Source organism: Trichophyton verrucosum, assembly GCF_000151505.1.
Source record: "Trichophyton verrucosum HKI 0517 chromosome Unknown contig00394_1.f1.exp, whole genome shotgun sequence".
In the NCBI taxonomy this organism is placed as follows: Eukaryota; Fungi; Ascomycota; class Eurotiomycetes; order Onygenales; family Arthrodermataceae; genus Trichophyton; species Trichophyton verrucosum.
In genome coordinates this window covers 53,353-65,344 of record NW_003315371.1, presented here as the reverse complement: position 1 = coordinate 65,344, position 11,992 = coordinate 53,353, and the positions used below count along the sequence as shown (strand labels likewise).

The following is an 11,992-nucleotide window of genomic DNA, read 5'->3' as shown; positions in this document are numbered from 1 at the left end:
AAANTCAGATGGTCCGAGCGTCTCCACTTTATCCTTTTTCTTCCGCGCGCCAAAAGGAACCAACACCAAAGCAGCGGCCAGAAGGAAGAGAAGACGCTGGCTGAGTCGACTGCGATGCTCGTCCGGCAGACATACTGAGTGATGCCAATTGACAGGAGGAAGCTCTGTGTATTTGGGGCGGCGGTCGCTCTGCGGCTTGTCCTTATCCTGCTGTTCCCCGGCCTCCCCGACCTACTAACTGGCCGTGTCGAAGTGTCAACTCCGATCAGCAGCTTCAAGCGGCGTACGTATTACCAACAATTCCTCTCCTGGGGCCATGGAGGTACATGCTAACTCTCCTTTCTTCAACTATGCACAGTGCAGGAAGGCTTGTTCTTATATCTTCGGAATGTCTCCCCTTACGACGGCGGGGTGTTTCATCAGGTGCGCATTTACATTCGAGGCTACCATGTTACTCAATTTGCCAGCCCTTTTCTAACTAGGTACTGCTGCGGGATATAGGCACCGATCTTCCTTCCTCTGTTCTCTCTCATACCGCAGGCCCATGGATACACTATCCTGACAGTTCTTGTTTACACGCTGCTAGATCTCATTAACGCCAACGCGCTAATTGAGATATCAAATTCGGGCGAGTCGGTGGTGTCACGGCTATTCACTTCCCCGAGAAAGAAGATAAGATGGGATGGCATAGCTATTGTGATCGGGTATGGCGTATAATAACCCCCACTAATATATATTTGGCATCTACTGATTCTATTTCTAGATACCTGTTCAACCCCTTTACAATAGCAACATGCCTTGGGCGCCCTACCACAGCTTTCACAAACACGGCTATAATATATGCGATATCAAATGCTATTGCTGGTAGGAGCGTCAACTCTATGCTAGCTCTGGGTCTGGCCTCCTATCTCTCCGTTTATCCCGCTCTCTTGTTCCCACCTTTAGTCTTACTTTGCTATGATCATTATACTAGCAAGGTCAAGTCTGGAGGCAGCTGCGTACCATACGTCGCCTCGCACTTTCTCATTTTCGCCGCGGATATTGCAGGGTTTTTGGCCATATCATATGGCGTAACCGGTTACTCTTGGGATTTCCTCTCTGCTATGTATGGCGCGCACCTACTGGTTCCCGACTTGACCCCCAATGCCGGCTTATGGTGGTACTTCCTGATAGAGATATTCGACCCGTTCCGTGAATTCTTCCTAGGGGTATTTTGGCTGCACCTAGCAAGTTACGTGGGGGGTTTAACCATACGACTAAGGCGACAACCGCTTTTCGTCATGACATGTCTTCTTGGTATCTTCGCCATCTTCAAGCCTTACCCCAGCATATCCGATGTTTCGATATATCTGTCGTTCCTTTCGCTTTACCGACACATATTCCCTCGTATGTATTTCTATATCCGTCGTACCCTGTTAAATCCACTAACACGATCTAGTAATGCGCTATACCTTCCTTTCCGTCTCGGCTTTGTTGTATGCCAGTCTTCTGGGCCCGATCTTTTATCACCTATGGATATACGCAGGTTCCGGAAACGCCAACTTCTTCTATGCCATCACGCTTGTATGGAGTCTTGGGCTTTCTATCCTCGTTGCGGACTCTTTATACGCTGTTCTCAGGGATGAGTGGGACGAAGAACGGCCAGAAGTAAGAGGGAAAGAAGCGAGACAGATATGATGGTTTAACTTTCAATTGAAATCAGGGGTCGAGATGTCCATCTTCTCACTGCTATCATTCGTAAACGGTTGGGACATAATCATATAATCGTACTCTTTCATCTTCCCGTTCCGTAATTTGGCTGGCTTTGGTGAATTCGCGTCCTCCGTGAAACCAAGCCGTTCGTAGAATCTAATAGCACTCGTGTTAGACTTAAATACCGTGAGCATCCCCTTTTGAAGACCTATGTTCTTGCCAATGTCTTCGAATATTTGAAGTAACTGTTTTCCGACACCCTTGTGCTGTACCTCGGGGGCAAGGTGAATTTCATAACAGTAGAGAACCTGCATCTCGTCTTCCTCGGTAACCATGAAGGACAAAAAGCCTCCAACTGTCGGCATATCCAAAGTACCTTCGGTTTCGTTATTCTTTTTCAAAACAAGTACCATATATCGCATGTCTAACAGTTTCATTTCTAATTTCTTTTTGCGGGCAGACCAACCAGAGGCCGACTGCTTATATGCTGCCGAACTGGTAAGATATATAAGATCGTAACACGCAGTCATATATGGCTCAGGTATTGAGGCGGCAGTATAAAACTGAAGCGAGTAGGAGATGTGCCCAGGCTCTCCATGGGTATCATCCGAACTTGTAGTAGGGAGTCTGATGGTGAGATCCAAGGCATATGGCGGTATATACCGATGAATAAACTCGCTAAAAGGAGCTGAGTTAATACTTTCAACTAGAGACGTATGTTTTGGCCCTACAACCCTCTTAGCATTGAAGAGTTGGACGTTGGAAATCTGTGGGCTAGCTAGTCACCTTTTATGCGTGTTTTTGCTATATTAATAGGGCGTTCAGTAAGTTGGGGCGTCTCCGCAGACAGAGTTGGCTCTGCATTCCTTTTTCGTTTTTTTATCAGCATCGTCTTCTGATTCTGCGACAGATGGGCGGGTTAGTAGATGGTCGTAACTGAGTTGTAGGTAGGCAGGAAGCGCGGTCGCTAACAGGTTGAGTAACTAACAGGTTAGGCGCAGAATTAGTTAAGTTAACTCCTTAATTGCGGCGCGGCTAACTAACTTAGTTAAAAGTTTCAACACCCAGCTTAACTACCAGGTATTGCTTCCTTGATTCTCCATACCAAAATTTATTAGTGCTTAGCATTTTTATACCCTGTTCACAAGAGCAATAGAAAGCCTCCAGCCTTCATGACTTTACGCATCTAATGAAGAGCTGGCCATGCAAGGGACCATCCGACTGCTGGCTGGAGCTGCAAGGCCAGGCTCGAGGTTAAAATCGCCACCGCTGAATTTAGAGCAGGTAGGCCGTTTGCTTCGAACTGTCATACGCAAATGATTCAAGAGACTGATAGAATGCTTGAAGTTTATCGTACGCCAACGGGTTTTGAGCCTATGGCGTGAAATTCTGCGATCAACCAAAAGTGAGCAGCCTACCATGTACAAGAAGTACTTTGTCTTCAAGGGATTAATGAATGAGCCGCCGCCTGGATATTCAGGGATACCCAATTCCTCTACTAAGCATGAATTGAGATCATTCGCGCGCGGAGAGTTTGAACGGCATAAAAACGTCACGGATGTGGTATGTCAGAAAGTTCACGACGTTTCCTCTGGTATATAGACATGTTAGTAACTTGGAAGTAGGGTCATATACGATATCTACTCTCGGTATAGTTAATTCGAGCCAACGTTACGGAGCTATATACCTGTCAAGTGTACTGACTTTCTATGAATATAGACTGGAAAGACAGAGTTTGATACTATGAGACGGTATATAGACGAACAGATCGTCTAGCTGGCCGTGGGGGGTTCTCATTTATTGATTCATTCTAGAGATCTTTCATTTTGGTGTTATACACATGTACATTACCTCGCAGAGTAGAGCTCAGCTAAAATTGGGTGTATGCTCCCTTCCAAACCCTGGCACTACAATGGCCACGAACGCCTGTCCCGATTGATAGTATACAAATTGCGGATATTGACGACAACAATGATATCCTCGGTCTCTACTTCGAGCCCCATGAGAGATTCTTCACAGCTGAAAGTACACCGCCTGAACCGCCGTCCTTTTTGTCGCCGGATTCCTTGGCTGGTTCCTCTGAGGCGTCGCGCCCTGCGGCGTCCGGTGCCGAATCTGCCACGAAGGGCTTCACTTCAACCCCCTTTGCGGCCTGTTCGATGGTAGCATGTCTGCTCTGCCAGTCCTTGTCCTCTTGTTCTCTTATTTCTAGTTCTTTCAGCCAGGCATCCCGCTTCGCCTGTTGTTTCTTCAGGTCCATGGCCTTTTCCAGCTGTTTTCGCTGGTCCCGTTCTGTCTTGTAGTACACACTGCCGGCGCATACGGCGAGTAGAGTGAATGCTTGTGCATATATACGGGCGCGGAACATGCGATTGACTTGTACGGAATCGCCCATCTTCATAGACCGGTATGCCCGGAACAGGGCATAGCAGGTGGCACCGATTCCTATATTGCAACCACGGGCCCGTCAGTAAACAGATACCGTTCACCATAAAGAATACTTTCCGTACAACCCATGTAAAGGAAAGCGAAGGAAAAAGAAGACTCACCCAGAGGAACCAGTGGCTCTTCTTTTAGTCGGCGGCCCAGCTTCTTCCAGGCATTGTCCTGGAAAAAGTCCCTATGGCACAAGGTCAGCTCAGCTCGGGCCCGGCGCGGAGAAGAGAGAGAATCGCAGGTAAAAAGAAACTTACGGGTCGTCGTCAAACGACGATGGCAACGGCTTATCGCTCATTGTGCTCAACGGTCCTCCTTATGGCCTGATATGAGGCAGAGGGACTACTTTGCTGTCTGGATCGAACTACACAATAAGCCATACCCATCCACAGGTGGACCACCAAAGATAGCAGCGGAATTTTGTAGGACCGAGGCCTCGCTGTTAAATGGAAGTTGACGCTCAGTCGTCCCAGCATTTGACAGTCTGCGTTTTGAATATTTGATAGAAGTGTGCTATATTCTGCTAGAGATATTGTATGACACGGTGTAGCTTGGTGAAGTCGCTGAGCCGAATAGCCAATAACTATGACTGCAAATATCCGGATCTGACGATTTGACCCCTTTTACCTAGACACCAGGTAGCCAGGTTGATCACGCTTGACAATCATAGAGACGCTGGAATCAGCATTCATGACCTGATATGCCTGGACTCTCTCTCTCTCTCTCTCTCAATGTCTCTGCCGGGCAGATGGCTTCCCTCCCGCTCTCCATCGAGCAGAGAGCAATGGAAGGATTCGGTGCTTTGATAGATGCCGCATTGCGCGTGCCGCACACCTGCCAGCTCACTTGCATGCACCTCAAGGAGGATAAAGGAGTTACGCGGTAGTTAGATGGAAGATCCCCATGCATGCATGCCCTTGAACGAATAGTTATATCGCGAATATAGTTATCGGGTGGAAACCGACCTCAGTGGCGCTCGTTTCTCTAGCACAAACAAGCGATAACCAAGTACTTTTTTCCAGCCATCAGAAGCAGTTAACGATTGACTGATTCCCCTCTCGCTAACGCCCCTTCATCCTCGTCGCTGTCAATTCTATGTTTGCTGGCTACCGTACTTCATGCATGGCCTGCTCCTCCTTCATCGCCCAAAAGCCCGCAGGCTAGTTAAGTTCGTTCGTTAGTTAGTTCGTTAGGCCCTAAGAGGGAAAAAAGAAAGAAAATTGCATCATAAGTAGAATTTTAGTGAGCAAAAAGTGTTAAGGACTTCCCTAAGCTAAATATAAAAATAAAATACTCGGTCGACGAGCTAGAAGAGTCATAATCCTTGCCTGTCTAGCTATCTATTCACCTGCAAGGCCAGCTCGCATTTACCGTTTTTTCCCCTTAGCTATTTAAAACATTCGGAGTTCGTTGATAAACGCCGCAGCTTGTTCTCATAGCTACCCAATGGAGACCGCAATGGGCGACCAACTACCAAGCGGCGCAAAAACTCCTACACGGAACACCCTCTCGCTGACCGAGTACACTGCTACTCCCTCTCCTCCCTCCAAGTCAGAGGAATGCCCGCCAGAATGGGATATCCCCGAGGGGTTCCTGCTGCCAAACGGATACCCAGATGTATGGTCGACAGCTCGAGTTTTGGTAGACATGGCATGCTAACAAGTGGCTGCAGTACATACGGCTCATTCTGACATCTCGAGTGTATGATGTGATTCAAGAAACGCCTCTTACACATGCTGTCAACCTCAGCAACCGGCTAGAATGCAAGATCATGCTGAAGCGGGAGGATCTCCTGCCCGTCTTTAGCTTCAAGCTCCGGGGTGCCTATAACAAGATGGCCCATCTACAGGGAGAGAAGCGGTGGAAGGGAGTCATTGCTTGCTCTGCTGGTGAGATCGAAGCTGCTATACCTGTATACGCTTTTGCCCAGGTAGTAGTGCGTACTGACATTGTATGACTAGGAAACCATGCCCAGGGTGTTGCATACTCTGCACGCCATTTAAAGATCCCAGCGACAATCGTCATGCCATCAGGCACCCCGGCAATTAAACACAAGAACGTCTCGAGGTTAGGTGGGACGGTCATCCTCCACGGACAAGACTTCGATGCTGCGAAGGAAGAAGCGCAGAGGCTCGAGAAGCTCCATCACCTCACCAACATCCCGCCGTTCGACGATCCGTATGTCATTGCTGGACAAGGCACATGCGGCATGGAACTTCTCAGACAAGCGAACTTACAAAACTTAGAAGCTGTCTTTTGCTGCGTTGGAGGAGGCGGTCTGATCGCCGGTATAGGTACCTACATCAAACGTATTGCGCCCAATGTCAAGGTTATAGGAGTCGAGGCTGTTGATGCCAATGCCATGAAACAATCTTTGGAGACTGGAACACGCATCACACTCAAGGAAGTTGGCCTATTCGCAGATGGTGCTGCCGTGCGAGCAGTGGGCAAGGAGACTTTCCGGCTCTGCAGAGAGGTGGTAGACGAAATCATCGAGGTATCAACCGACGAGACCTGCGCCGCAATCAAGGACATGTTCGAAGACACTAGGTCAGTCGTCGAGCCTGCGGGCGCCCTGGCGCTAGCTGGCTTGAAGAAATACATATCGAAATACCCATCAAAGAATCCGAACAGAGAGCTAGTCGCCGTTGCGTCCGGAGCGAATATGAACTTCGATAGGCTTCGTTTTGTGGCAGAGCGTGCCGGCCTTGGAGAAAAGAAAGAGGCTTTGCTACGTGTTTCTATTCCCGAGCAGCCTGGCGCCTTTGCCAAACTTATAGATGTTGTAATGCCGCATTCTGTCACAGAGTTCAGTTACCGGTACTCTGGTAAGGAATTCGCCGATATCTTCATGGGAATATCACTTTCTACACCATCAGATGCCCACGATTTGCAAGCCCTGACCGCTCAGATTCGAAAGGGGGGCATGGAAGCATCAGATTTGAGCAATGATGAGCTTGCAAAGACACATCTTCGATATCTTGTTGGTGGACGCACAAGTACCCCAGACGAAAGATTGTTCATGTTTGAGTTCCCTGAACGTCCCGGCGCTTTGGAGAAATTCCTCACTACCCTTCGCCCAAATCAAAATATCACCCTCTTCCACTATCGAAACTTTGGAGGGGATGTTGCTAAAGTCCTCGCTGGTATACAGTGCCCACCTGATGAAAGAGAAGCGCTAGGCGCGTTCCTTCACGATCTCAGGTATCCTTTCACCGAGTGTACGGAATCGCCGGTATATCAAATGTTCCTTAGGCAATAATTTTCATTCATGAACGCGCCTGAGCTTTTAATAACTCGTCTGCAAACATTTTAAAGAGTACTCAATGGAGTAATGGATGATTGGATTATCGGGCTTTCACAAACTGTTTCCGCATGGGAATGCGATTGGGGTATCCAAGAGTAGAACTTCTTAATTAAAGTATGCGAGGGCATATTATACCACGAACAATAAATGTGAATGATGACCCATATCGATTCAACTCGCAGCAATAGAAACAATAGAAATATATTACAATCTCGTAGGTAGTTAACAGAAGCCAACGTCTGCATGTTTTCGAATTGACTGGCGAAGGGACCCGGTCTGGATGGATTATATAATCGAACCTTAATTAGGAATGCGGTAGAATAAATTTCCGTAATGCCAAGACATAGAAATCTGATCGCCCTCGCGAAACGCTGGACGGCAAGCAATTATTAGCAAGATCTAAAGAAATATCAATTGGCACCCTTAACGAACAGCTCCTTTTCGTTGAAGCCTGTTGCAGGCACCTCGAAATATTCCAAATCCCTTGCAGCCCGACGACCTCGCTACCTAACCTCGAGTGACTGTTACGCTCACTCTCCCACACTCAACACCGGCACCATGCTGGGCCTTCGATCCCTCCTCTCCACGCCTTCGAAACTTCCACTCTCCCAATTCACATCAGTTCTTCCGCGGAGTATATGCCGAACTGCCTTTATTCGAGCCTTTTCGCAAGCCTCCGGGGCAAACCTTTCAACTAAGTCGATATGGAGAACTTCTGAGACCTTATCAACCGGGCTGAAGAATCTGTGCTCAAAAGGTGTACAGTCTTTTGGCCAGACCCGAGGAATGAAGACACGGTCATCCGTTAAGCGACTGTGTGAAGGGTGCAAGGTACGATATTCTAGTTATGGGGTGTGGTGTTGAGTCCACGATAGTAGATTCTCTAAGAGGAACTGCCCTTAACATAAGCACCATCATAAGAGATGGGAAACAAGGCTGTTACTAACTTATGTTGCTTTTCATTGTAGCCCGTTCGACGGAAGAATCGTGTGTACATTATTTGGTATGTTCGAGGAAATCAGCTCTTTCTGTCAGTATGCTAACTGCCATTTTAGCTCGAAGAACCCGAAACACAAGCAGAGACAAGGCAAATAGATGAAATAGATGTTGGAACTAAATGTATTTGTACCCATTTTTAAAACAAGGGAACTTGGGGGATTTGTGAACCTATAACGTGGTATATACCATCTTTGCTGCTGTTTTCCACTTCTTAAATGTGTATAATATGATGACCTTACCCAACCTGCGTTTAAATACCGATACCTTGTGCGCCCTGCATTGACAGTTCTCCAGTAGCGAGCTCAATATATCTTCCAGTCAGCATTTGATTCACTACTAGTGCATAGATATCAATTCGACGATTATATAATCAGGAACGATGACATCATGTGACTTTTCCCGGTGCACTGGTCTTGGCAAAAAGTTTATTTTTGAAGCTCCAAAAAGTTTTGAATTAAAGATTTGAAGATTGAAGATTTGGAGAAGCAAAGGAACCAATTGGTTTGAAAGGCATCAACAACTGCTTCAAGATGAGAGCCCACACCTTGATGCGACGGCCAGTCCGCGCGTTCACGAATCTCTCGCGCACCTCAATTCGATTGCAGTCGACGACACCGTTTGCCCAACGATGCCTCTTCAACACTCCACTCGCTTCCAACAGCACCCCCCTTCCCCGGTTTCCGCTGAGCGGACGGTGGGAGCCCCGGAGGTGTCTAGCAACTGCAGCAGAGATGTAAGCGTGTGAAATCCTCTGAGAGAACGTGGACCTGTGAACTCAATTGCTAATTATATTCTTTCCAATCGATAGCCTTGAGAAAGCCGCCAACCCTGAGGAACTCACAGAAGCCACAATTATAGAAAATATGAAGCCAGATGAAATGAAACATATGTCACGAATGCGAAACATTGGAATTGCTGTTAGTTACCCTCCTTCTGTTCCTAGGTAAACAGTCACTCACCAACAATAGGCACATATTGACAGCGGAAAAACTACTTCGACGGAGCGAGTCTTGTTCTACACCGGACGTATTAAGGCTATCCATGAGGTCCGTGGGCGTGATTCCGTTGGCGCAAAGATGGACTCTATGGATCTCGAGCGTGAGAAGGGAATTACAATCCAGTCAGCGGCCACGTTCTGTGACTGGGTCAAGAAGGAGAATGGCAAAGACGAAACCTACCACATCAACTTGATCGACACCCCTGGACACATTGATTTTACAATTGAAGTCGAAAGAGCTCTTAGAGTTCTTGATGGTGCCGTTTTGATTCTTTGTGCTGTTTCCGGTGTCCAATCGCAGACCATGACTGTTGATCGACAAATGAGAAGATACAATGTTCCCCGAATTTCGTTCATTAACAAAATGGACCGCATGGGCGCAAACCCTTTCAAAGCAGTGGATCAGATCAATCAGAAACTTAAGATCCACGCTGCTGCTGTGCAGGTGCCAATCGGAAAAGAGGACGAGTTCAAGGGCGTTGTCGATTTAATCAGAATGAAGGCAATCTACAACGAAGGATCCAACGGCGAAATCATTGTTGAGAAGGATGAAATTCCTGAAGATCTTCTCGACGTTGTTCAGGAGAGACGAAACAAACTGATTGAAACCCTTGCTGATGTCGACGATGAGATTGCAGAAATATTCCTAGACGAGAAAGTACCAACTCCGGAGGAGATCAAAGCAGCTATCCGCAGAGCCACTATTTCTCTAAAGTTCACACCTGTTTTTATGGGATCTGCGTTAGCTGATAAGTCCGTTCAACCTATGCTTGATGGTGTTTGCGACTACCTCCCCAGCCCTGCGGAAGTCCCCAATTTAGCTCTTGACCAGAAGCGAAACGAAGCTTCTGTCAAGCTTGTTCCATATGCCGACCTTCCTTTCGTCGGACTGGCCTTCAAGCTTGAAGAGAGTAACTTCGGTCAGCTTACTTACATTCGTGTATACCAGGGTACCCTGCGAAAGAGCATGAACGTGTTCAACGTGAAGAATAACAAGAAAATAAAAGTTCCACGAATTGTACGAATGCACTCAAATGAGATGGAGGAAGTTGCAGAAATTGGACCCGGTGAAATATGTGCTGTTTTTGGTGTCGACTGTGCATCTGGTGATACGTTTACGGACGGAAAACTGGGATACACCATGTCTTCCATGTTTGTGCCCGAGCCCGTCATTTCGTTATCCATCAAGCCCAAGAGCTCCAAAGATCTGGCCAATTTCTCCAAGGCTATCAACCGTTTCCAGCGAGAAGACCCTACATTCCGTGTCTACTTTGATCCGGAGAGTGAGGAAACCGTCATTTCAGGAATGGGTGAATTGCATCTCGATATTTACGTTGAGCGCATGCGTCGTGAATACCGTGTCGACTGCGTCACAGGAAAGCCTAGAGTGGCGTACCGTGAAGCCCTAGGAAAGCGTGTCGACTTCGATCACCTGTTAAAGAAACAGAGTGGTGGTCCTGGTGACTATGCCCGTGTCGTTGGTTGGCTAGAGCCATCTCCAAAACTTGAAGTTAATGAGTTTGAGGAACAAATTGTTGGTGGAAGCATTTCGGAGAAGTTCTTGTATGCTTGTGAAAAGGGTTTCAACTTGGCCTGCGAGAAAGGTCCTTTGATCGGCCATAAAGTCCTCGGCACGAGGATGGTCATCAATGATGGTGCTACCCATATGACTGACTCTTCTGAAATGGCATTCAAGAATGCAACCCAGCAAGCCTTTAGGAAGGCCTTCAAAGAGGGCGAGCCCCATATCCTTGAACCTCTCATGAAGATCGTTATCACCGCCCCAACAGAATTCCAAGGTGATATCATCGGTTTGCTGAACAAGCGCAATGCCATAATCAACGATACCGAAACAGGTGTAGATGAATTTACCATCTTCGCTGATTGCAGTTTGAACAGCATGTTCGGCTTCAGCAGCCATTTGCGAGCTGCCACCCAGGGTAAAGGTGAATTTACCATGGAATTCAGTCATTATGAGAAGGCTCCCGGTCAGCTCCAGTAAGTAACCATTTTTCAATTGCACTAGAATTTTCCAGGTGTTGAATACTAACAATACTCTTTGCAATTATAGGAAAGAGCTCATTTCTGAATACGAAAAGGCCCAGGCTGCACGACATAAGTAGGGCCTCGATTGATGTGCCATTCTAATATCCCTTGCAAGCGAGTTACCGCTGCTGCGCCCATTATTGGTACCATATATAATCTGTTTTATGTTTTTCCCCGATATAAAGCCACCCTCTTCGCTTTATTGTATATTAGATTTCTTGGGAGGGCACAGGATGGGTCAGTTCCTTCGATTTCCTCCTTGACAGTTTCTGCATTTCATGCCGTTTTCCAAAGCATTTATCCTAGCTCTCCTATTCTCCAATGCACCTGTGTACTATAGATTGTACAATCCCCTTAGAGCTCGAAAATGGCCTCTCTTTGATAACCCTAACCTCAAGGCGATGCAGAGGGCCAAATACGTGGCGAGGTTTGAGGTGAATATACACAAAAGATAGACCTTCCTGCTACAATAAATCCAGCTAATGATGAATCACAAATTATACGACTTGATAGAT

At 47.1% G+C, this 11,992-nt stretch overlaps 4 protein-coding genes across 4 annotated transcripts; 2 read left to right on the top strand and 2 right to left on the bottom strand.

Moving 5' to 3' along the window:
* Positions 1 to 1,688: 1,688 nt before the first annotated feature.
* Positions 1,689 to 2,581, bottom strand: TRV_05214 (GNAT family acetyltransferase Nat4, putative; the record flags this gene model as incomplete). The annotated part of the gene is made up of 2 exons (XM_003020642.1): positions 1,689 to 2,398; positions 2,479 to 2,581. The coding sequence occupies 2 exons, from the start codon at positions 2,579 to 2,581 to the stop codon at positions 1,689 to 1,691; spliced, it is 813 nt and encodes a 270-aa protein (XP_003020688.1).
* A 1,098-nt stretch (positions 2,582 to 3,679) lies between these two features.
* TRV_05213 (uncharacterized protein) lies at positions 3,680 to 4,426 on the bottom strand (the record flags this gene model as incomplete). The annotated part of the gene is made up of 3 exons (XM_003020641.1): positions 3,680 to 4,137; positions 4,242 to 4,312; positions 4,386 to 4,426. 3 exons carry the CDS (start codon positions 4,424 to 4,426, stop codon positions 3,680 to 3,682), a joined length of 570 nt encoding a protein of 189 aa, XP_003020687.1.
* A 1,148-nt stretch (positions 4,427 to 5,574) lies between these two features.
* On the top strand, positions 5,575 to 7,390 carry TRV_05212 (uncharacterized protein; the record flags this gene model as incomplete). Its single annotated transcript, XM_003020640.1, has 3 exons — positions 5,575 to 5,745; positions 5,774 to 6,064; positions 6,104 to 7,390. 3 exons carry the CDS (start codon positions 5,575 to 5,577, stop codon positions 7,388 to 7,390), a joined length of 1,749 nt encoding a protein of 582 aa, XP_003020686.1.
* Positions 7,391 to 8,964: 1,574 nt separating this feature from the next.
* Positions 8,965 to 11,554, top strand: TRV_05211 (uncharacterized protein; the record flags this gene model as incomplete). The annotated part of the gene is made up of 4 exons (XM_003020639.1): positions 8,965 to 9,167; positions 9,243 to 9,351; positions 9,403 to 11,429; positions 11,503 to 11,554. The coding sequence occupies 4 exons, from the start codon at positions 8,965 to 8,967 to the stop codon at positions 11,552 to 11,554; spliced, it is 2,391 nt and encodes a 796-aa protein (XP_003020685.1).
* Between the last annotated feature and the right edge of the window lie 438 nt (positions 11,555 to 11,992).